Source organism: Gymnodraco acuticeps, unplaced genomic scaffold (genome assembly GCF_902827175.1).
Source record: "Gymnodraco acuticeps unplaced genomic scaffold, fGymAcu1.1, whole genome shotgun sequence".
Classification (NCBI taxonomy): domain Eukaryota; kingdom Metazoa; phylum Chordata; class Actinopteri; order Perciformes; family Bathydraconidae; genus Gymnodraco; species Gymnodraco acuticeps.
The window spans coordinates 6490231-6516972 of record NW_022992351.1 but is presented as its reverse complement, the minus strand read 5'-3'; the positions used below and the strand labels follow the sequence as shown (position 1 = coordinate 6516972).

At 41.7% G+C, this 26742-nt stretch overlaps 1 protein-coding gene across 10 annotated transcripts in view; it reads right to left on the bottom strand.

Moving 5' to 3' along the window:
• prdm16 (PR domain containing 16) overlaps positions 1 to 26742 on the bottom strand; it is a 170144-nt gene that overhangs the window by 3783 nt on the left and 139619 nt on the right. For 2 of the 10 annotated variants that reach the window (XM_034209518.1, XM_034209524.1), the window contains exons 4-14: positions 17169 to 17309; positions 12007 to 12109; positions 8289 to 8490; positions 8009 to 8174; positions 7677 to 7830; positions 5567 to 7238; positions 5330 to 5426; positions 3408 to 3577; positions 3191 to 3268; positions 2681 to 2850; positions 1346 to 1517 (exon numbers count right to left, since the gene is read on the bottom strand). In XM_034209518.1, the coding sequence (XP_034065409.1) occupies positions 1346 to 1517; positions 2681 to 2850; positions 3191 to 3268; positions 3408 to 3577; positions 5330 to 5426; positions 5567 to 7238; positions 7677 to 7830; positions 8009 to 8174; positions 8289 to 8490; positions 12007 to 12109; positions 17169 to 17309 (3125 nt within the window). Of the gene's footprint in view, positions 1 to 1345; positions 1518 to 2680; positions 2851 to 3190; positions 3269 to 3407; positions 3578 to 5329; positions 5427 to 5566; positions 7239 to 7676; positions 7831 to 8008; positions 8175 to 8288; positions 8491 to 12006; positions 12110 to 13272; positions 13612 to 17168; positions 17310 to 26742 lie in introns of those variants that run through there. The other 8 variants (XM_034209521.1, XM_034209520.1, XM_034209522.1 and 5 more) reach the window with 8 other exon arrangements.

Here is a 26742-nt window from a genome sequence, read left to right as displayed (position 1 = left end):
CCATGAACATGTTTGACTTCAGTCACTCAAAGGGGAAACTAAACAGCAGGCTGTCTGGTGGGAGGACAGAAAGCATTATACTTAGTCTGAATTACAGATATTAAAATGTCAGACCAGCTTGTTGTGGATGACACAAGGGATCAGTATTGATCCCAGATGGCAGAGGGGCTTAGTTGCCACTGGGTCTGCTGGCCATAATGCATGTTGACAAGAGAGAGGGGGGTGGAGGAAGAGACAGACAGAAAGTGAGACTACCAGAAAGGAATTCACATTGAGAACTAGAGCAGGACAGAGAGTTTATTGAGTCAAGAATATGGGCAATATTCTTTCTTTCCAGTCATCTGGCCTGAAACTTCCCACCATCTGAGAAACTAAGACAGTATTTTAGGACTGAACACAGTGTGCTAAACTCTTCTTCTACTGGACAGGGTGGCTGTTTATATTAAAGATCCAACAACCATTGTAATCACTTTACAAGTTAAGGTTTTAAAAGTGCAACAAAGCACACACAGGATGATCACTCCTGCCAGTTACTGGTACGTAGATTCATTTACCAACGTCATTGTATGACTGTAGATATGAATTTAAATTCTTCCCAATAAACAGCTCTAGCAAAACTTTATACATGGCTGAAATTTGAAAAATATTGAAAACAATTATTATAAGCAAGTTTTAAAGGTGAACTAGAATATTTGTATTTTTAATAAATCAACATGCATCAAATATACCAGATATAATATATTATGTTTATGTGCTACACCTTTTTCCCTCAATGGTCTGCACAAAAAACATCAGAGCAACTCACAAGTGCACAAGTTAAAATAAATAGTGCATATTATTAAAACAACTGCAGGTAGAGCTCTGTTTGTTTTATTTAATTTGCAATAGCTTATACAAATTGCAGTTAGATAACTTAGTTGAACCAATTCAAGTTAGTGTCAGTATCCAGGTCAATAATGCCATACAAATGTACCCACCAGAGGGCACTGTGCCCCAAGTGTTTGCAGGCTGTATTTGTGTACAAGGCAAAGAAAGGGGTAACAAAAAGAAGTACTGAACTAATGAACTGTTGCTTTAAGTTAACAACATATGTTTGTCTCTGTTTTTCCATATCTGTCAGGACGACATTTCCTAATAAGGGAAGAGGTTTCAAAAATGTCTTAATAGTGAGGACATTTCATCGGTTATTTTTGCTTGACAGTTGGGCTTGCAGTTAGGTTTTAAAATGAGGTTGGGGTAAGAATTAGAGCTTGGCATGAGGTGTAGAGGGTTAGCCTCATGGATCAAATGTAATCACTTTTTTCTTAATACAAATGTGGCCTGTGCGTGCAAGTTTTCTTGTTACCTCTTTTCTGTGGAGCTTGAGGCCTGGTTCATCTCACTGTTGGAAATGAAGTTGCGGATTTCTGAGAAGTATGAGTCCTCCTTTTCATCTAAAAGTGCATGATTTTCTGGCTCGGAGTTTGGAGAGGAGATGGTGGTTCCCAGGTTGGAAAGCATCCCGGACTGTTGGCTCACTGTTGGGGGAAGGAGAGCAGACATACACATCAACACACATAAACACACATGGATATGCACAACAACAACACACACACACACACACACACACACACACACACACACACACACACACACACACACACACACACACACACACACACACACACACACACACACACACACACACACACACACACACACACACACACACACACACACCACACACACACACACACACACACACACACACACAAGAACGTGATTAAAATGATCATTAGACATACAAAATATATGAATTTAATGAAATTGTCAAGTAAATTAAGGGTATTTGTACACATTTTTGACATTTTTTTAATAGTTTATAAAAGAAAAATTGGGGTTGTTCATTTCTTATGGTGAAAACTTTTTGAAACTGGATAATGTAAACAGTGACCACGGGACAGTGATGGTGTAGTTAACAAATTATAAGTATAGCAGTGTTTGTGTTAAGATGAAGAATGCTTTCTTTGTATATGTTTTTGGGATGTATGATTAATATGTTAAGCGGCAGATGCAATGGCCTAATTTAAGTTGACTATGAATTTGGAATCAGTGTTCACTGTTCTAATCAAAGAAACATTAAGAAACACAACATCTGGGCACCCTGCCATAGAGACTTTGGTATGAACCGCCTGATATTAACACACTCAAGTAAAAAAACTGGCATCCCTTGGTATTTGAGTAAGAAATTGTGTATTGTTGGCAATGTACAGCTTCACTCTAAGTTATAATATGTTGCATGAAGTGGAAACCAAGCGTATTGCCTTGTTTTTTATTAGGTTGTCATTCCCAATTTAAGAAAGCCCAACTGTGAAGCATGGACTACTACATGTAAATTCTCAAATGCGCAATCATTCAGTCAACAACTCTCTGTTCCTCTATTCAGTGGCACGCTGGAGGCTGTTTTTTGGCAACACAGTAGGAAACGTAAGTGTGAATTCTTTAATTAAGTGGTTTTCCTACTTTATATCAATGACAAGTTAAAGTGAAGATTTTGAATTTTCCAAATGGGTAATATGAGCCATTCATTCAATCCATTAGCATAACACAAAATACCAAGTCCCTGTTAAATAACTATGTTTCAGTTCTCACAGCCTCACTTGTCTCAGAGAAAACTGAGTAATAGATGTTGAAAACTGACCAGGAATGTTCTCATGCTCGTGCTTCTTGAGATGGCGGTCGAGGTTGGTTTGCTGACCAAAGCAGCGGTTGCACAGGTGACACTTGAAGGGTTTCTCCTTGTTATGGATGTTGCGGACGTGGCGTTGAAGATTGGATGAGATGCTGAATGAGCGGTCACAGTATTTACACCTGTCAAAGGAGAGCAGAAGGTTGGGAAGGTGGGTTTAAATAAGCATGGCATATTAAGCAGGGACAGTATTAATGGAGATGTTACTATCCACCTACTGAGGTAAACAAAATATTCATTAAGGCTAACCTTATTTCTTAAGAAAATTACTTCTAAATCATTGGGATCACGGTCAAGTAAGTCAAATGAATCTAGAAATTGATTCAGCCAAGCAAAAACAAAACAAAAGCAGAGCACAGCAAAGGGATGTCAAGTTTGGAGAGTAGGTGCCATACAGTACAAAGGAAAACACATTGTCTGTGATGGCAAATAGCATTTCGGAAGGATCAACGAGTAGAATACCTGTAGGGTTGTTCCCCTGTGTGTGTCCGCAAGTGTCTTGTGAGGTTTGCCGAACGAGGAAAGATTTTCCCACAGTACCTGGAGGGCAGAATGGACAGAAAGGGTAGTTGAGTATTCAGTGTATTTTATTGTCATTGCAAACATTTTATGCAGTTTCCATGTATGTAAAAACACACAGAAACACTGTGAATAATGCGCCAAACTACAAGGCATTTACCTGCAGGAGTAACGCTCTTTGCCTTTGCGGAGGATGGCGTCTGAGAGGGAAGGTGGAGGGGAGCGGAAATTGAACAGTGGATGAGCGTGTTGAAGCGAATTGTGTGGCATGTCCAGCTTCAGAGCACCAAAGCTCTCCAGCTTCTCTGTCATGTTCTCCATGGCTGACATCTGAGGAGATGGCAGAAAACAAAAAAGGGAGCAGGTGAGATCAAATATTTTCAAATGTTATTGTTAAAGAGATGTTCTCTTAAGTGGATCAAATTCATTGAGATTGTGGTGTTTCTTAGATATTAAAAGTTTAATTATATATATATATCTATATAATACATATATACAGTGTGTGTGTGTGTTAAAAGAGCAAAGGAAACATTGAAAACAAAGACACAATGTCAGAAAAAACAGAGAGCGAGGGAGGAGACAGAGAGCGGAAGCTTTGAGGAAGCAGTATATCAGAGGTTAGCCTTGTTTGTGCTAAAAGCGAGTCACCTCCCTGACCTATAACACATTCACAAACACTCAAGTACCATTCCTCCACTGCTCCCCCCTTACTCAATACACCCTCACCTCCTGATTCAGTGCTTTGTTCTCCGCCTCTTACCGTCTTCTGCAGAAGCTACTGTTGCAGGCTAAATGAGGCATTCAAGAGCCCTGATTGGAGCTGTACAATATAGTTTTAGATACCCCCAACTGATAGCCGCTTCCCCGCTCCTAGAAGCTTGTGAACAAAGGGGGCGAGCTATGTAGGAGTTTATTTGCCAAAACAGCTTACATCCTTCCTTTTTTAGTGAATACAGGACGGGACAGACAGGGACAGACACTCCGTCTCGATGTGTTTATTCGCAGTCTGAGAACGGGTGGAGGGGAGCGGAGGGATTCCGTCATAAGACTGAATTAGAGGTGGCATTGTGTTTGGATCACTGGGAGGATCACAGCTGGGACTCTTATGAGAAGGTTGTGTGTGAAAACTGTAAAAACGGGGGGTATTGATTAATGATGAGATGTGATCTCATCCTCCTATGATGAATAATACACTGTTATGAGAACAGGGTGAATGTAATCACTCATTTGTTAAGGCTTAACTACACACATAGTTTAATGTCATATATGAAAATGCTTGTTCATGTTAAAATGTGTCTGTCTGTCTATGCACCAAATGAGTGTTTTGCAAAGTCACAGTTGATAGAGGACACAGATTTCCAGGTCAGATTAAACTGTTTCCCCAAGAGAGCCCCCCATTCTCCTGGAGACAAACACAGGATGTCCTTGATGGACACGGTGCTATTATCTAGCCAGCCAGCCAGCCACAGAAAAAAAAAACTTGGAGGGGGTTGAGTTATTAGCTGGCCTGTGGGCTCCCAGTACATGAAACAATGCCACAACTAAGATTAGCGTGGCCAAGAGAGGCAGTTTGTTACAATTCAAACGGTTATTATTCTCTCTTTTATTAATACTATCATTGCTTGTAATCAAGATTTGTAGAGGTAGGGAGGGTCTGGGGACAGTCAAACAATGTGACTGATTATCAAAGGGGCTGCGATAACAGACTATGTCTTCTGAAAAAAGGTAGAAGTGACGAGGTACACAGGCGCCATTCAGTAAACAAAGGAAGAAATCATACAGAACCCTTGAGAAAATAACATCAACACTGTGGAATGATGGTGCATAGGGTCCTATCAATTCAGGTTGCAGCAGCGTGGGAGGCGAGAGTGAGGTATTTTCACATAATACATGGTTTGAAAATAATAGTCGATTGCATGTGGGAATAATCAGCCTTTATGCAATACCTGGAGGTCAATTCCCCTGTTTGGTACTCCCTTGCTGCAGGTTTTGTTCAAAGTGCACGTACCATTTGCTGTTTCTACCTAAGATTAAACCAAGAGCCTTCCTGGATTTGTGTCTGTGTAAATGGCGTGAGCTTACCTGTGGATGGAAGAGTGGTGCTGAGGGCCTGAGGAATTTTTCCTTCAGAGCTCCCACGGGGTCGAGTAGCTTCCTCTTTTCCACCCTGCTGGACCAACAACAAGGCAGAGGGTTACGTACCAATTTCATATACAACCTCCAATCAAATATTCAAATGCCAACCTCTTTTTATTGTGTGAACATTTAAACATGTTCATGTGGAAATAGCAGTTTCTGTTCTTATCAGGGCTGAAATACCTGTATATGGGGTCCATGAAGAATGCGGAGGGCTTGGCATAGTGCAGGGGTGGAGGCTGGTGTGGCTGGGGATGGTGCTGCTGGTGCTGGGCGATGGAGGATTGGTGCAACGAATGGGAATGGGGGTGTGGAAACCCAGATGGGTTTTCGTCCTTGACGGAGACCCCCTTTCCAACTCCGTATAGGTGGTTCTTTCTATGATGTGGCTCAGCTGCCACACCATTATGTCCACCTCGGCTCCGGCCGCCAATGCTGAGGTCCAATGGCTGTTCTTCACCACTAGATTTGGCAGAAGGTCCGCTGCTCCCAGTACTACTGTTGGGGTTTGAGGGGTGTGTTGGGGTGGGAGGAGCTAACTTAGTCTCCTTGGGCTTTGTGGTGAGATCAAATGCGGACTCTCCTGATGAAGCAGGAACTCCTGGGGCACCAGAAGCCATCTTGTGCAGCTGCTCGCGAGGTGACTTGGGCTCTGCCTTAAAGAACATGTTAGGATTGAGGGCACCTCGATCAGCACTGAAGGGATAGAGGGAGTTGTGAAAGTTGGGTAGAAACTGGAAGGGAAACATAGAATGGTAGGGCAATGGACCCATTTTCTTCTCCTGATGGAGACCAATCAAACCTGGACCAAAATATTTCTCAGCAATAGAGGCGATGGCTTTGATGGAATCTGTGGTGACTGCATTGGCATTTGTGTGGGTGGGCGGGAGGGCTTGCTCATCAGGTGGAGGGAAGAAGGAGTGATGGGATGCAGATGAAAGAAAGGGACGATCAATAGCGAAGTTACCAGAGCTAGACATGGCTGATATCAACGCACTGTTCATGTCTTCTAACTGGTGGCCTTCCTGACTTGATATGGCTTCAGACTGCTTCCTTCTTTTACCACTTCGCTCACGTTCACTCTCTCCATCACTCTCCAGGTCAGAACCATCACCTGAAGCCGTACCAGTGGTGGTGTCCAAATCTGTCCCACTTGTGGTATTAACGTCTTCGAGGTCACTCCCATCAGACATGTCTGCAAGCTTAGATTTTGTCTTGGCTTCTGCAGAAGACAAATCCAGTTTGTTCTCTTTTTCTTTGTCTTCCAGCTGACTCAAACAGTTTCCTCCATTGCTGTTTGTGGAGCTAACCATGGACAGTGGAGGGGCATCTAGGGGACTTCGAGGAAGTTTCACTTCCTGACTGCCACCGCCCATCGGGCTCTTTAGCAACGAACTAGCCGGCAATAAAGGTGGTCGCGGATAGAGTGATTGGGAGAAGATACCTGGGAAACCATGAGGGAGGGATGGGAAGCCATGGGGTCCAGGAGAGAAGGGCATGCCAGCGTGAGGGTGAGGTCGGGAGGGAAAGTAGTCAGTGAAGCCTAAACCTGACTGGTTTAGACCTGCAAGGTGGGGGTGGTGGGACTTGATCTTAGCCATGATGGGACTGGAGCTCATGGGGATGCCAGGGTTGAACATCCCTGCTGGAGAGCCATAATGGTTCTTGCCCTCACAGAAGCGACGATGCTTGTTGAGGGAGGAGGTAGTGCTGAACAACTGTCCACAGTCCTTGCATTTGATCTGGGTGCGGCAGTCAGCATGCATGCGCTTGTGGCGGCAGAGATTGGAGAACTGGGTGTAGGATTTGTGGCACACCTCGCCTGGGGGAACAAAAGGAGGCAGCCCATCAGGGCCTGGTTAAACCCATTTTAACACTGTCTCTAACTTTGTATACCGAATCAACAGCAACACAATTACTGAATGGTAAGTGCTGACAAAATAGAAAATACAAACACTATGTATTAAATTCCACAAAAATGAGGCATAACTATCCACTATCACTATTAAAGTAGTAGTCAAAATGAATCTAAATAATATGTCATCAAGTTTCCTGGGGAAAGAAAGATTATAAGTGAATAGGTCAAATCTATTATTTGGAGTACACAATTAAGTTAATCATAATACACATAATGATCCGTCAGGTTGGTGATGATTGGTTCAGGTTATGTAAAAAAAGGAAATGGAGAAGTAAGATACAGGAAGGTGATGGACAATTAGATGAGGTGAAAGGAAATACGTTAAAAAAATACACTGTATCAAATAAGGCTTTAACTTTTAAAGCTCTGACTTACAGATAAAGGGTTTGACACTGCTGTGGATGTGCTTATGCTGCTTGAGGCCTGACGAAGTAGCAAAGGTCTTGCCACACTCAGGACATGTGTGAGCGCGTGCCCCCACGTGCTGGGAGCGGATATGACGCTGAAGGTTGCTAGGATCTGTGAACACCTGAAATTTAAAATAAGTGTATGAACATAAAATGTACGCCATAACAAACAATGAAAAGAATGCTATTTTTTCAGAGTGACTAAATCAGTGTTGAGAACCATTGTGTATGCAGCCTAAAAAACAAGTCCAGGTGAATTTTTGATGCAGATTAATGCTGTGTGTGCAGTGCACAACTTACGTGCCGGGTATGCTGTACCTTATCACAGTTTTCACACTCAAAACGCTTGCCACTGTCATGTGACATCTGGTGACGGATGAGGTTGGACTTCCAGTTGAAGGCTTTGGGGCACTGGTCACATTTGTACTCCCTCTCCTCTGTGTGGACTATCATGTGTTGGCCCAGACTAGATCAGGAGAGCACAACATCATCAGTGGATTCAATGAATCAGGCAAGTTGCAATGGTTGCAACCATAGGACAAATGGATAACAAATTAATAGTTATCACATATTTGTGTACCTGTACTCATTCGGGAAGATCTTCTCACAGTCTTTACACTCGTGGATAGGCTCGTCGCTGTCCTCGCGCTCCTGTTTGAAGTCCTCTCTCAGTGTGTCAAAGATGGAGCCGCTACTGGTGCATGAATACTTCTGGTGCCGCCGCAGCTCAAGTGTTGAGGAGAACAGCTCATCACAGTCTTCACACCGGTACATCTGCTCGTCTGCACACACACACAGAAACAAACAAAGTTGTTTACCCATCACACAATTCCTGAAATAATGTGTCCTTCAAGAAACATATAACATCAATTGAAATCCTAATTAAATGCTTAAAGAAGACTTTAAGACATATTAAATCTGGAATAAACTGCAACATTCTGTATTTATTTCTGTTGGAAAAAACACACAAATATCCAGTTTCACCATTACAGTATGTGACAAAATGTCTTCCTAATACATCACCCTAAACTAAACAATTTGTATTCCTCAACAAGAGTGGAAATCTATTACCTAGCTGTATGTTAGTTACAGCTAAATAGACTCCCATTTGGTAAAAGCAACAATCCAGCAATTGACATTCCCATAAAATGGAAATCAATTAGCAGTGAAATGTAGCCTTCATTAACACTGTTAATTGCTTGTTAAAGCAAGTGTTTTCTTGAGACTCTAGGTGTAATGGCCCACAGGGGAAACAATAAGGGCTGGTCTTCCCCTTCCATGTTGATAACCTTTACAATACTTCTCACCACCAAGGTCAAACACATACAACTCGGCCAGTCTTTTCAATAGCAAGTTCCTGACTCAGATGCCAAGTTCAACAGATCGGGGAAAGCCCAGTGGAGTGTCTTTGTGCACAGGCAATAATGTGTGTGTGTGTGTGTGTGTGTGTGTGTGTGTGTGTGTGTGTGTGTGTGTGTGTGTGTGTTTATGTGAACTTTCTCCAAAAAGAATGAGCCATAAGGAACAGAGGTAAGCAGGGGAATAGTGGCGCCAACCCCATGGTGATTTCAGCGCCAACCTGCTACAGTATACCCCCTTTGCCATGACCCGAGCAGCCACCGCCTGAGTCAGCCCCCCCCCTGAAGTCCCAACAGCCCACGCACACCCATCAGTCATCTCAAGGTGCACTAAATGAGTTTATCCAAAATGACTTACATGGCTCACCTGTTTACTACTGCATGTAACCGTTTATCCAGCTGGAAACTTCTTGGGCACATTAAAAGGGCATTAGTGTAGCAACATCAATGTGTCTAACCTTGGGGAGAAGGATACATAACCCTTTGGTCAATGGGCCATTACACTGAGCTCAAATGCTAAACTAACTTGCATACTTTGACACCAGTGTGAGCATATTTCATGGAGAGGGAGCAATCAATACCAAGAGGGTTTGCATTTGCTCTGATGCTGTAAGCACTCAGATGCTTTTGTCTGTCGCCTTTAAGACGTTGGTTGAATTTGAAAAAGTGTGTGTGAATGATAAAAGTAGTTTCAAATCCCACTTGCAGTTGGAATGTTGGAGTTGATATAAAAACAATGTTGTGTAGACACTCAGAAGTGCATGCATGTGTGTTTCGTTGAGGACTCACGTAAATAAAGGCGCGTGCATATGAGCACCAGCGAGCCTCTGTTTTTTCAGAAAGTCTGGTCTGGGTGTGGGGTGGGGGGGGGGGGGGGGGGGGGTTAATAACGGGGAGACTAATAGCTCTCTGGGAGACGAAGGGAAGCACAATTATGTGCAGTTTAGCAGCTAATCTGGGAGCATGGGTGAGGTCTCAGGGGACTCCTCAAGTCCTCTACTTCAAATTCCTTCTCCGATAAGCCAGACACAGAGAGCGGCTCTGCACTGCCAAGCTCCCACTCAGCCCTGCTACCTTTCTCTCTCAAACACACACTCAAATACACCGAGATAAAACAGACACTCATCCTTTAACTGTCTCTCTTTGTCCAACACTCTCTCTGCTTTTTTGTCTCTCTCACAAACAGTGGAGGAAGTGTAACACTTTTTGTGTCTTCCCTCATCCCTATTTCAGAACGACACAACACCAATACTATGACACACAAATTCTGGCAGGTGGAGTGTTTCACTTTTCTATCTGCCTGCCTCCCCCTCTCTATACTTTACATACACACAGAGGAATTGAATAAATCATTTACGAGTCTGCTCCATCTTTGACGCACTCCTATAACAGGGCAATCTGCTTCTTTTCAATAATCAAGCTTGCTTTGAGCTCCCGTTTCCCCTGGCATGGAGATCTGTGCACAAACGGTGCATCATGCAAGGGGGGAAAAGCTGCAGAACATCTCACGAAACATCTTGGTCTCCTCCTTCACCATTTTATAGTCAATGACAAGTAAGAGTAATCTGATCTCTGTTTTCATCTGTGGTTCCAGACAGACTGGAAACACAACAAAACAATGTTACCTGACAACAGCCTTTCGCCACAATAAATCCAAGATGTTTAAAGAAATACAGCGGAACTACGGCTCCTTTTCCGCTTAAGTGAACTTTGAAAGAAAAGCCCAGATCGACAGTGAACAGCTGTCCAAGTAAGATTATGAGATAAAATATTGGATTTATTCATTCTGACATATAGAGGCACGGTTGAAAGGTAGTGAGTACAGTGAGTCGGGTTACCCACTCAGAGGGAAGACAGGCGGTGAGAGCACCTAAAAACATGTGAGCCAGTATGAATACAGCACTGTACAGCAAGGTGTAGCAGGGCACTTAACACACAGGACCTTACAGATTGTAGTGTTGTAACTCAGCAAAGATCAAACTAACATACGCATACATTTATATGGAAGATTATGGATAAAAGTCACATCATAATTAAAAAAAAATTATATTCGAGAGCATATATTTCTCAAAATCAATTGTAATTTCCATCATCTTTAACACATGTTTAACTAAAAACGAGTGTAAGACTGGATTAATAAACACATTTCAGGCTGCTACATCAGGTTTAATCAACTTAAATCCCATTAATGTTTTATCAAGTATGGACCACATGTGATGCTTCCATAATCATTTTATATTGTAGTTTTGCAATTGAATAACTTGAATTGGTTAGGTAATTATTATTATTATTATTTTTTATTATGCTCATAGACAGTCTGACTACCAGGGACATTATTACACTGAACGAAAACAAATACAAAAATGCATACTTAAAGGCTTAATTTTTAGGGGAATACAGCAGCATTGACTTGTGAATTGTAAATATGTTTGTTATTATATTTTAGTCGATGTGACAAATGAAGTTCCAGTCTCTCGGATGCAGGTTCCCATTTATGCAGTCTTCACGACTACATAACTTACTAATATTTTAGGTTTGCTCCTGGCTTTCCGTTATTTGAAAATCTCTACTCACTTAATGGATGGAATCTGACAAGTGCCAATTGACGCTCTGATACAGTATTACAGGAACAGAGGCCCATTACATTGCCGCATTGTAAGCGCACAATTCAGACCAGCCTTCATTATTGTCAGGCCTATTCTAAATGACAGGTCCACAAACGCCTTCAACCAGATGCTTTAATGCGGGATTTAATTGCATCATGGAACTTTATGATTCGAGTAATTCACATTTCTTGAGCAAAAAACTCTTAAAGGGGGCGATGGTTTATTTTCCCTCGTCACATTAACGAGGTTATGCAGTGTGTTGACCTCGAAAGCAGCACAGGATGCAGGTTGGAGTTTGTTTAAAATGTGTGCTAATGACGCGCATTAATCTTACCTTGTAGGTTGGGTGCCATGGATCCCTCGGGGAAAATACCGTCCTTCATATACACTAAGAGCTCCTCCCCTGCTTCAATGTCCCGAACAGCTTTATAATACATCTGAGGAGAGAGAAAAAGAGAGAGGGGGACTTTAATTTAATGTAAAGATGGAATTAATAAGTCTGAACCCCAATGTTGTTAATATCGAAAGGTCCCACAGCCGAAACATATAATATTAGCATATTAATTTAGTGGTTAAATAAAACACCAGACATGTCTTAAATAGGATACATTGTCCATATAGCCTACGGAGTTATGGAAACATATTTTTATAAAAAATGTATAGGCCTAGTTAAAAGCGGGACTGTGTGTGAAGCGCATGACACAAGACATGTATTTATATTATTCTACTCAGAATTTATAAATAGGCCTAAACAAAACGAATAAAAAACGAATATGCGCGCACCCCGTTATAAATCACCTGAAAATAAAACACAACATAGGTCAGCGTTCTTTCAAATAATTACTTAAACTTTGAAAAAAATGCAGATGAAATCCAGACGATACAAATACTGCTGTAATGAGTCTGAACAGTCTGAAAGAAAAGTGGTGAGCGAAACAAAAATAAACATCAAACAGCTCAGCTGCTCTGATGCGTTTCTCATTTACAGCTGCAGTAAACCGGGAAATGTTGGATCTTTAACTGCACACATTCATTCATTTGATTGAGGTCATTTACATTGTGTGATCAGAGATAAATGACTGCTAGATAATGAGTTTTTCCCCTGGAAGTAAATGCGAAGGAAAAACAGGAATTAATGGCAATATTAGAGGCCATTAATAACCAAGGCCTTATCAGATCTCTTCCCAACATGTGAAAATCCGTTAACCAACCTTAGATTAAACATATAGTCTAAGGCATATTCATTAAACTGCATAACAATCTGTGTATACTTTTCAATACAACAAATATCACAGTTGCATGCGTCCCAATGAAACAGCGCAAACAACCACTTCAATCTGCATGCAGAAGCTGTGACCTCTCCAACACAGGGGGGCGCTCTGCACCAACTGAATAATGACTCCCAAAAAGGTAGGCAGAGCACACACTCATTCACAAACACACACACACAGAGAGGCCGGCGAAACCAACTTCCAAGACCTAGTGCTCTTGAGAGGACACAAGGCGCAAAGGCCTAAAATCAATGAAAATAGTACGGCTTATTATTAACATTATTATTATTAAGCAAAGCGACAACTTCTCTACGTTTTTTCGACCTGACCTTTCTTTTCTCCGTGAGCCGGAATAGTTGAGAAAGTTGCGCGGCGCTGCGGAGAGCCTCCAGCTGCAGGAGCACCTCAGTCCCGGTGGAGTTGGCGACACAACCCATAGTAGTTCTACCGGAGAGGGAGCGGGGCGCTGGAGCTCACAGGGCCGGGGAGAGGAGGTCTCGGAGCGGCCAGGCACGCTGCGGACGGTCGGTGCTCGCTTCCACTATCTGGATAAAGCCCGACGCTCCTCTGCTCGTCTACTCTCTAATCTAGTCAGTGAGCGCGTCTTTGATGGTGATGATGAGTCTCTCTCTTTCTCTCTCTCTTCCTGACTCTCTCTCTCTCATTAGTGATTCCCTGTTGCCCCTCGGTGCTCTCTCGGTTACCCGTCGGCCACTCCTCCTCGTCTTATCTCCAGCCAAAAGGATTGAGGGATCTGCGGCGCAGACCCCTCCCCGCATCTCCGATCCCTGCCACCGCTTTGGCCGCTTGATACATCTATTATTGATGTAAATAATGGATAAATCTGCCTGACAGACTTGCACTTACTATCGGTCACTTTCAAACACACGGGTGAAGTACACGATCAAATAAATCAGCCCAGAAAAAAAATACCAATAGACCTTTTGTTGATTAATGTTATTTTAGTTGAATAAAAAATGCAAAAACAATATTTCGTTTACTTTTATTACAGCACTGCCCAACGATGGGAGCAATTTATTAATCTCTTGAGGGATTTATTTGGGTCAGGACAGTCATTTTAACTGGGATGTTTAAGGATAATTTATTTGATATTTTTTACATAACCTGTAAGAAATAAAATGTTTTTGTCCATTAATCACCAAACACTTAATTAAAAATGCTATTAATTATTTATATAATTTTATTCTTTTTTCAATCATTTTAATTAAACATTTTGATTTCGAGAAAAAATAAATAAAAAGCGACACGAATGACTGATTGTGAATAAATTATATCGGTAGATTACGTAGCACTGTGTAATAATTTCAACATTTGTTTTATTTTATGTGTTTTGCTATCCATTTATTTGAAATACTTTAAAATTATGAAAATCTTTCTCGGGTTTACAGATTAGAACGTAGTCATCAAATATTACTTTTTTAAGGAATACAGTAGAATAATTAGGAAAATTAAAAAACATTCACAATAAATATTTGTATTTTTCTGCAGCATTTTGAGTCTTCATGTATCTTTGTTGGAGTATATGTATTCTACAGTAAGGCCTACACAATCAGACCTTTCTTGACCTCTTTCCATCTCTATCCAGTGTTGAGGGGACAGATGCCCCATCGATCAATGCCAGCCGTAGGGCCAGCAATAACCCCCCACTGTGGCCTCACACACACACACACACCCACACACACTAACACACACAGTGTCTATTTATTGATGGATCCATCTCGGGGTAGAAGGGCAGATCAAACAGCATTGAAAGACCTCCACTCCAAAAACAAAAAAGATAAAGGGTTGACAAGAAGGTGGACAAGATTCATCTTCTCATCAAACCTCAAACACCAAACACCAAACACAAGCACAAGCACAAGCACACACACACACACACACACACACACACACACACACACACACACACACACACACACACACACACACACACACACACACACACACACACACACACACACACACACACACACACACACACACACGCGCACACACACACACACACACACACACACACACACACACACACACACACACACACACACACACACACACACACACACACGCACACACACACACACACACACCACACAAGAACACAAGGGATACTGTTGATTGCCTTGTTTTAAGGTGCCTGAATATTGCATCAGGACGAACTGGTGTGTGTGTGTGTGTGTGTGTGTTTTTGCATTTGCTTGAGGACTGACTAAGAACTAAAATAATGTGGCTGTTTGCAGGGACCTGCACAAAGTACTAGTACATTTATTTTAAACGGATTACATATTTCTTTTTCCAAATGCTCAAAGACCCAACATTATTTCAATGTGTTCTGGGCACATTTATTGCATCTGATTTATATGGAACCAAATATATGAAATAATAGCAAATTAGTGCATGACCATAAATATATAAATGATGCATGATCTTGCACACATATCTTACATCTTACATCATTAATGACAAACAAATAAACAAATAAAATATCCACTTGCTTTTTAAAAGGTTACTACCCGCATATGAATTTGCCCTGTGTGCACATATTTCCATAAACTCATGCATTGTGCATGCTGATACAAAAGAAGAAAAGAAAAATCACTGAATAGTCTGTTAAATTATACATTTTAGCACTGAGTGGCTGTGTGTGTGTGTGTGTTAGTAAATAAATGATAGGGTCATACCTGTGAGCCACTACACCAAGCAACTGGTCAGGCAAACAAAAGCAAAGCCGTTCGCTAAGTACAAATAACTGCAAAAACACATAAAAAAAACAATCATGCACGTGGCCTCTGGGTCTGATAATTCTCCACAATTTTCGCCAGTGCCCTGATTCCTTCTTTGACATTGTGTGGCAGTGGCAGGGGGCACTGATGTGAACATCTTAAAAGGATTAGGCGGGTTGGTGTTGCCAGCCAATTGGTGCTTGTCAATCTCGGAGGCCCTTGTGTGTTCCCTCTCTCACTTGGCCCAAGCCCCCTTTCTCTCTATCGGTCAGGCTGAAGCTTAAATGGACACACTAGCTTGTCCCCTCAGTGTGACAGAGTGACAGGTGGCAGATCAAGACGTTAGGACAGAGAAAGGAGACAAAGACAGCGAGGAACAGGAGGCTAGAGACCGAGACAGGAGGGGGAACGAGCCATGTAGGCAGGGATTAGGAAACAAATAAGAGTGGAGTGACAGGAATGTGGAAACACACAGGCAAGTCATATGGATGCATGTGGCTACTGTCATACCTCCATCATGTTTCCATGGTTTAATGTTTTTGTCTTTGTGTGGAGTTTTCATACTCATTGCTCCTGGATGCAATTTTTTGCGATACATGTGTGTCAGGTAATGGCACACTGCTGGTATTTCATTTAAAGAAACTGGGACAAGAGTCAGCAAAGCAAAAACAGAAAAAACAGCCTCTGCAGGAAAAAGAGAAACCGAGAAATACGCTAATATATTGCAGCAGTAGGTTGTGGCACACACATTGCATGGGGTTGGGGTTAGGGCCTAGTTAAGCAGTTGGGGTTTTATGGGCACTGGCTGGGCATCTTTCCAAAAGTATCGGATGCCTTACCCTGGTTCCGCAGAGAGAGAGAGAGAGAGAGAGAGAGAGAGAGAGAGAGAGAGAGAGAGAGAGAGAGAGAGAGAGAGAGAGAGAGAGAGAGAGAGGATGGGATTTATGAAGCAGAAACTGAGAGAAACTGCTGCCACCACAGAAGAAGACCGTGCCTTGGATAATGGTTATTATGGGACTCATGAGTGTCAGGCTATTCTTCAGCCTCCTTGAAAGGGTCATTTCCTAACAGCACTGGCAACTGGCCCAGCCACAGACACACAATAGAGCCATTCCTTGGTCATTACCAACACACACAAAATGTGCTAATGGTTCACACACACACACACACACACACACACACACACACACACACACACACACACACACACACACACACACACACACACACACACACACACACACACACACACACACACACACACACACACACACACACACACACACACACACACACACACACACACACACACACACACACTTCAGCGTGCACGCAGAGATTCACACGGATCTACCCAGTGTCCACTCTCGGCGGATGTGAAACAATAACAGCTTCCCTCCTTGCCTATTGCTGTCAACATACTGCTGGTTTCTTTCATATTCGGATGACCAATCAAAGCAGGACATCCCTGTCATGTCACTCACCTGGTCTCCAGTGAGGTGACAGGCGGCGAGGTTCTGCTCCTCAAATGACGGGGCAGAGCGGACATATTTGAGCCAGCTGTTGCCGGGGGTGTCCGGGCCTGTGTCCAGCGCAAACTTCACGTGGCCCATGTCGTCGACCACCTGTTGGAGAGCAACAGGTTAGATATTATTACAGAGACACATTTATCTTTTTTTTCACTTACCAAATCCCATGAAATATTTTTCTATTGCAATTTCCAAAGATGCAACGTTTTTAAAGTGCAGAAAAGGGTAAAAAAAAAAGCAGCGCCAGGAGTTTCATGTCAGTCAACTTTAAGACACACAGGGGCAACATGTCAGTGGGTGTTAGGGCCAGCTAACCTTGTCAATCCCAACAACAAGAAGAGGAAAGAGGGAAAGGAGGAGGAAGCAGGAGGGAGTAGACAAACTATGGCTTCTTTCACTCGTCTAAAGACTTTCTCTGGCACATATTGATCACCCTTTGTAACCCCTACGCCCCCCTGAGACTTCAAGAGCGGGTTTCATGTTACCCGCTTTCACAGAGAATGAAGGATGGAGGTAGAGGTAAAGGAGGAAGAGGAGGAGAACAAGGAGAGAATAGCGGCTTATTGTGGAGAAAATGTAAGGGGGAAAAACCATGAAGGAACTAACAATGCTTGATGTATACATATGAAAATGGGATCACATTATTCCCAAAATTGTACACTGTTGAATGATAAGAAATTAGAAAAAAGTCCTCAAATTTGCCAAAAGAGCAAAAACACTGCATTTATGAAATGAATGAAAAAGAGACAGCACAACGATTTAAAGGCAAGCCATGTGTCTACTGTTGGTTCCTTTGAATGCAATTGTGTTGCATTGCATACGTATGTGTGTGGTGGAGTTGGATGTTTCTGTGAATCTGGGGGTGGCTGGGCTAAAACCCCTAAGCCCACCCTCTCAACCAAGCTGTGGGTGAAGCTCCAATTTCTCCTCGGCCCTGCATGTGATACTGAGCCTGTGTGAATTCTCTGGGGAGAAGTGGCCCGAGACAGAGCAACTCCTCTAATTACAACTTCCAATCAGCGCGGTGCCCAGCGCTGACCTCTAGCTTGACTCTCTGCGCTCCTAATCACAGTCAAATGTCTGCTGAAGGAAATCGAGGTGTGATGGAGAAGAACCAACCAACCATCTGACGTTTTTAGATGTGCAAAGTTCGTGAACCTCTCTAACTGCCTGATTTTTCTAAAGGCATGTTCGTGTTTTTTTCCCAGCTCGTAAAGTGTGAATGGTCATGTTCTTGTTGTCTGGGTTAGCGCGTGCAGAAGGTGTATTTTCGTGGGTGGAGGTGCAGGTGCCAAGTTTGGTGAGTAAATATGTAAAGGGTCTGGTTGGAGGTGTGGAAGAACTGCCATGTGCTTGTTTGTACAAATACGGCCACCGTTTCAGGCGAATGCATGTTCGCTTCGTTGAGATAACACAAATGTTTCTACTTTCAAGCCAAGGTGTGAGTTTACACTCCTCACTAAATGCGCTTGCTTTGAAATAACAATGACTGTTAGTGCCTCCAAACCGGAAACCCCGTTTTAAAACCCTGTTTCACAAGCTTAAAATAAAAGCTGTGGCCATTGCTTATGTAAATGTATTTGCTGATCGTGAGAGATGGAAAACATATTGTTTGTACAAATCAGTTCCTGTTATCTATTTTCTGTCAGAAAAAAGAAACATGAAAATGTAAACTGGAAGAGCTTCTAAATAAAACAATGAGTGTTATCCTTACTCTCCACTCTACACATCTACTGCCTCCTCTGCTTCCAGTTTACAACTTAAACACTTGGCTTGATCGAGTCCAGGCCTTTATTTTATGTGTGAAAACAGTCACTGAAAGCTAACCAGGCATGCCCCCCCCCACAACACACCAACTACCCCACCCAATATCTCTTCTGCAGGCTGCGGAGTCAGAGTGCACTTGTCATGGCGTTGCCAGGGAGTTGCGACAGGTATCGTACATGTTTTATGAACACATGGAGAAAAGCTGGGATCCAGGTGGAGTCAAGGTGGGATTGTTTCTTTTTTTAGGGGTAATAGGTGTTAGGGGGGGTTAGGGAAGTGTGACTCTGCACAGACACTTAGTATGTGAATACTACCATACCCAATGTGTAGGCATGGAAGTATTCATACACACACATGTTGTCCCCCCCCCCCCCACCACTAAAGACACATTCAGGGTCTGATCACAAGCTTAATGAGCTGCAGACCTGTGTGTCGTGCGTTTCTGTATGTGCACATGTACAGCAACGCGCGTGTGTTGTCTGGGAGGCCTGCTAACACCATGTCTCCGGGTGGAAGCCTGATTTATAAGGCTTCAAATGAGGTGCAACAGAGAAGGAGAGCCAGAACAAGCCCACGGCTGATTGTTTGTTTATTTACCTTTCTTGTTCATTTTCCCCCCTTTTCTACATGACATCAGGGTGGGGTGATGTTGGAAATCATCAACTCCACGTGTGAAAGGGTTTCAACTAAACAATGCAAGCCAGGCAGCTCAAAGTCAACCCCTAAAGTACTCCAGATTAGAGGCAACACACATAAATGGGACACTAAAAATATCAGAAAATGCTGTTTGTGTATTTACAAAATGTTCCTTAACAATTAAAGTCTAACCTTTGAGGCCATAACTAATTATTTACATTTGGGCATATCATTGATTGACTTAACTCTTAACTCTTCATATCAATACACTTACATCCTGCTCCACATCCTCCAACTTCTCTACAATTATTCAATTTGGATATTTGCCCTGGTTTCGACAATCATTAGAAATAATACATTTTATTCCAGCGTTTATTTACTTCATTCTGAGAGTCTGAATAGGCAATAAAAAACAACCAGTAGAAAATCACAAAGGTTTAAACAAATTTGGAAAGTCAAACCTATTTGGAAGAGGAAATAAAGACAACGTGACGCCAACGTTAATACCCTAACTGTCCATTATAAACATCCGTCCGTTTAAAGATTGATTTCCTGATTCCACTTTGAGCTAAATCCTTTACGTTAGTTCTGAGCGCACAGTTGCCTTGTGTTGTGAAAATATAAGTCTTTACTTTTGGTTTTACCTCTAAATAAAGTGGTTCAGAGTTACAACTGATACAAATGTCAGAATGCATGAAAATTTTTTAAAATAATAATAAAATGAGGGAACATTATTACTTGAGGCAAAACACACTCTTCTCATCTTTATTCATATTTGAATACACGTCAATATCAATTATTTTCAAGTAAAAGGCCTTTTTCATTGTTTGACCTATGGTTTGGTATGATTTAAAAGCATCAAAAAATCACTTGCATGACAGCACACACACACACACACACACACACACACACACACACACACACACACACACACACACACACACACACACACACACACACACACACACACACACACACACACACACACACACACACACACACACACACACACACACCACACACAAAGACACAATGAGACTTCAGTGAAAGAGAAGCGGCTCTGAGTGGACAGGATGCAGAGCAAACTCCACAGGAAGCTCTGATAAGAGCACGACACTTATATCGCTCCTCAAAACACAAAGGGGAACCTTTGACAGCTAGGAACCTTTAATGGACGTCTCGGCATGCCCTCTCCTCCGCCAGTTATATCTGACAGATGTGTATGGCATGCAGGGCTGAATTAGTAGAGGAAAGTTGCTTGTATGGGTAGACGTTGGTGACAAGGTACATATTATTCTCTGTCTGATGGAGGGCAGAACATGGAAACAGCAGCTCAGAGCACACTGGTGATTGTGATTTTGATGTGAGATTGAGATAGAAGCAGACTTACAGCATGTGAGACATAACTGCTGGGTTATTATGTGTCTTACAGATTACTTTTATGAAGTGAGCTTTCTTGCCCAGCCACGATTTCCAGGTGGGAACAACACACCCTAGTATGCATGTATTTGTATATGTGCGTGTGATAGTTTCAAAAGTCTAAAAGTGCAGTAACTTTATCTAACTCTTTGAAACATGTTTTCTATGCTCGGAAATACTGTAGATAAAGGATGCTCTTTTTCTGTATTACTTGATTCAATGTAGTCATCATTAATACATGTATAACATAAAGGTCTGTGTTGGTGTGTGGAGGACAGGGAAGCAGCATGTGAACATGTAAAGTAAAGACTGACTCTCTCCTGGTTTACTAACTTGTGTTCTGAAGTGTTCCAAAGAGAAACAAAAACGTGTGTGTGTGTGCGTGTGTGTGTGTGTGTGTGTGTGTGTGTGTGTGTGTGTGTGTGTGTGTGTGTGTGTGTGTGTGTGTGTGTGTGTGTGTGTGTGTGTGTGTGTGTGTGTGTGTGCATGTATGCATGTGTGCATGTGTGAATGTGCCTGTGTGTGATGGATGGGGGCCTGCAGAGATGACCCTACCCTGCCACATCACTCACAAATGAGTGTGTGTCTGTCCACATTTGTATGTATGTGTGTTTGTGTGTGTGTGGAGGTGAGAGGTGGACAGGCACACAAGGGGTCCTGTCAGTAAACCCCCTCTTAGAGCAGGAAGGAAAAAGACAGAGAATTAAAGACAGAAATAAATGGACTGAAAGAGATTTTTCATAGTTATTAACTTCAATGGACTCTAGGTGAAGATGATGTGGGGATGACGTAATGGAACCCAAGAGGATGAAGAATACGATTAAGGATTGGGGTTGTTGCAAACACAATATGACTTTTTTTAACATCAAATCTCATGATTTTGAAGCTTTGTAATAATTTTGAAAAACTAAAAAACGCTGACCTTTGTATGAGTCAATGCAAACAGCATGTAAAGTACATGCAAGCACACTATACACACATTGTTTCATAATGTCAAATCATTACAATTGAAACACCAGAACAGATGCAGGACAGGTGATATATTTCCTCATAAGTCTTCTGCTTATTTCAGTTGATTCAAAAATGATATTGAAAGCATATGAAATATGAGTTTAAACATTCATAAATCCAGGGGAATATGCTCTTTTCACAACTGCTCAGACGGTGAAGTTGACAGTATTGGTTAAGCATTGCCCATTCAATTGTCCTTTATCCAAATTTCTCAGTCCTTCATTTGATACTGTAAATGTTGTTTTTTCCATCTCTTTGTGTCCCCACCACAGCATCTGTCATTCCTGATACAGTGAAGGACTGGTAATAAACACAAAGACACCAATCCACACTAACTATAGTACGAATTCTACGAAAAGAACAGTAACTGTCGAATGTCAAGAATATGTTTGTCCAGCTAAATTCAAATTATATTCAAATATTATTCAAATATTCTTTTCAAACTGTTTAAGTGAAAGAAAACATACAGTGTGTACTTCAACAGTTACTCACACATCCTTGAATTCAAATCCAAGATTATTTTATGTTGAGTGAGTCTAAATTCAGAGAATCAGTGGCAGAGCCATAGTGTTTCATCATGAGGAGCCATACTGGGAGTATAGATTGGGACTTTAAAAATGAAGTGTGTGTTCGTATGTGTCTAGTGTGTACGGGAGAGGCCAATTACTGATGCTGGTAATAGTACACCTGTGTAGCCATGTCTGGCAGTCTAATGATAGCTAAAGAGGAAACAGGCTGTAAATCCACACACACACAAACACACACACACACACACACACACACACACACACACACACACACACACACACACACACACACACACACACACACACACACACACACACACATACACACACACACACACACACACACACACACACACACACACACACACACACACACACTTACTTTTATTGAGGCAAAAGAGTGTGTGTCGAAAATGACATATTTACTGTTTGTCTGTCAAAGGCTCAAGTGAGTACCACTGTAAAATAAGTGCATGTCTGTGCCGTGTGTGAGTGTCTGTTGTATCACTACTACTATGCACGCAAGGTGTTAGTGTGTGTTCATAAGTGTGTGAGTGGTGTGTGTGAAGGTGAGTGAAGGCGTGTTAAATGTGACCCATTTTATCTGGGCCGGGCAGCCATCGACATAATTAAAAACCAGGCAGGCAGGCCGGGGAGGGCCTGGGGCCTTGTAAAAGCCATCTGGGTTGTAGTGTGTGTGTGCGTGTGAGTGTGTGTGAGTGTGTGTCTTCACATATTGTGAGTGTCAGAATGTGGCCCGGCTCACTAATGACCCAACTTGCTTCTCTTAAATCAGCGTCTCTACAGTCACCGTCACACAGCTATCATTTGTGGTGAGTGTGCATGTGCCACACTGAAAACAGCATGTGAAAAGTTCCAGTGTCTTTCTCCCACAGACGGAAAATAATTGTAAAGTCAAATCTAATTTTGTTTGAGTTTGACCCACCTGACCTTTCATTTTAAGTAAGAAATTCCTTTGCAGCTGGGAAAACCTGGCTAGATTTGTTGATTTATGATAAGGATTGCATTTAAGCATTGTTGGATTTGGTAGACATTAAGCACATTTAAACTCATTATTCTGCCAAGTTACCCATCAGTTTTGACTTTACAGTTGATACATTTGGGTTGCTGATATGTCTTATTTAAGAGGAGCATTTCATGTGTGTTGCCAGTGAATATGTATTAATGTATAACATATATATTTTACACAGGGTTATTTCTAGCATCACGCCATAATGTCCACCTCCGCACCCCTGCAGCTCATCTGAATAAACAGGTTGCCATGTGCTGGGTTGCCAGGCTAGTGTAACTTTCAACAGGAAGTGTGCACACTTTAAAAGAAAAGAGCAGTGGGTTTTCAGGCTGGACCTCGTTAATGAAATAGCTTTGTGTTATTTACAGCCCCTAGTTAAAAGGCTGGATGAGTGTGTATTAGAGTGTCTATGTGTGTTAATGTACATGCTTGTGTATGCTATCTTATATGTGTTGTGTGTACGTGTGTGCACACATTTTGCCTGTGTACAATACATGTGTGTTTTTTATGTATGTGTAATGTGTTCAGTGTACATGTGTGTGCACAGAGGTTACCATCATGCTATGTCTGTTTTACTGTTGGACAGCGTTTTACAGGCCGGCCTTTATGATATGTATTTAGGGCAATTAGTGAGCAGATATATTGGCTCATTATAGTAAAGCAGGTGCAGTGTAAACGGGGGAATATAGGAACAGCACATCAGGGTCACAGTCTGTCTGTGCTGTTTGAAGGCTAACAGCTATTATGTGTGTGACAAACAGGAGCACACTCAGTGAACTCAGTGAGAGCCAGACAGAGGACACATTTTCTCATACTGGCCTCTGTCAAAGAAATCAAACGATGAATAAAGAACATTTATCACATTTCTTTTTTTAAATAGTTAAAAGGCTCAAAAGGGGACAAAGTGAGTTAACTTGAATAATAGCTGAGAGGCAGAGTTAGTAAAGTATGTGTTTATTGGCTGGAGGGAACGCACTGTGAGGAAAGTGGTTGTTTATTGGCTAGAGACTTGATAGTGCTGCTGGGCTTGTCTCAACAAGTCATGTGACATGGACACACACAAACAGACATGTGTATTTATTAGCTACTTAGTGATTTTATTTTTACAATTACAACTTTATGGATTTCATATACATTTGATTGTAAGAGAGAGACAAATGTATACTTTTTAATCTCAGGGTCTCCAGCCAAAGTTGGGTATTTAAAATGTTGTGTTTTCTAGAGGAAAATATTTGTATGTTGTGTGAGGGTTTTTTAATATCATTGCATTGCTAACATTTTTAAACCAAGCATCTATACATTTTCAAAATCCAACCACAAATATTTACTCATATACAAATCTATTGAGGAATGCATGTACAGTACTGTACTGTACTGTATTGCATATCAGCAATCATGGCTTTTTTCTCAAATAGTGGATATAATTAAGGGATATAAAAAAAACTTCCTGAGCCCAAGCAAAGCAACTAAATCAATCAAGTGTTATGCATCCATGCCAAGAATAATGGCAACTAATAATGAGGCGAGGAAGTTAGCATTCAACACTGACACAACTTGACCTCCACTCTATCGACTGACATCGGAAGTGAAACAGAAAACGGGACAATTCCTGGAACTGTGCAAACACAAATAGGGAAGTGGTGCTCAGCACAAATGTATAGAGCATGTAACACCATCAATTATTTATTAACACCCGAATAAAGGAATACTTCCTTCAACAACATTTAGCTTTTGTGATACAAGAAAGCTGCAGGGACAGAGAATAAAAGACATAAAGACGATAACTACTCATTTATAATCATAGTTCTAGTGATTTAAACCAGACAACATGGGTTTCCATAAGGAAAAAAAGATATCCCTCTGCATGTCAGTTCCTGCACAGTATCAAATCAACATTGGCCTCAACATCCATCCCATCAACTGCTCTATTCCTTGAAAGAGGAGCCTGACACAAAACAGAAGATGTCTGTCTCCAACCATCATCTTTACATTTAATTGTTGTCAATGTCATTTGGTGCAGTGTCCTTGTGTGTTATGAGATCAATGAGTTGGCAGGAAGCAAGATGTTGAGAAAAGTTCACAACATTCAAACTGAGAATCAAGAAGAGAGGGGTAGACACCCACACATTCATCTTTAAGACCTTCTCTGTCTTTCTCACATCATCACCACCCATACTCCACCTGGTTTCTTTGCAGGAGGTTTGGATTTGAGAGCTAAAGCTGTATAAAAATGCCTGTTCAGGTGAAGTGGTACTGGAAAAAAGCAGCAGCCAGCCAGGACAGCATGGTGAAACCCCTGTGTGGATGCAGGCTCGGGACTTATTGGAACCATCTGAGCAGAACTCTAAGTTTACTCCTGTAGTGAGGTCTGATGAACCAAAATAAAACATTTACTACAAAATTAAACAATACAAAACTTGTAATGGCTTAATAAAAAACAAAAGCCTCATTTTCACAATGTAAGACTTAACTTGATTTATACAAGGGCTTCCTCCTTTAAAAAAACAAATTTGCAGCTGTGAATACATTAATATTTACAACCCAAACACAAATCCAAAGAAAAAGCTGTACTAAATTATATTTAGAAAAAATATCAGAACAACTAAAGGTAACATCTTTAACGCACAGTATATGTGAAAGATGTAAGTGGGAATGTTATTTTACCCTTTTAAAAACTATTGTTACCTATCCTTACCAACCTGCTTAAAGCAACATTACATTTGAAATGCAAAACACAAGGGGCCTCATTGGCTATTGGTGTTACAGATCATTGTTGCCAGAACAGGTACCTAGCTTTTATTATATGAAAATAATCAACCTCTTCTCTTAATTGTTGTAAAACGGTAAAGTACAGAGAAAAAGTTAAACATTCTCTAAGTCTTGAATGCTCTGCCAGGCGGAGGAGAGTTACTCTGCCTAGAAGAATTAGCTGTATATCCATAGAGGCATACATGATGCCATGAGACATGTTACTCTCCTTGAACAGGATTAGAAGAATATCTGGCTATTCTCATCTCTACCAAAGGATAAGTTGATGTGTGTGTTCTCATCTCTGCTCTGCGTGTGGTTGCCGAACATAGGTCAGCCCATCTGAGAGTGTCTCAGTCCAACACTAGCCTCTACGTCTGTCTACACA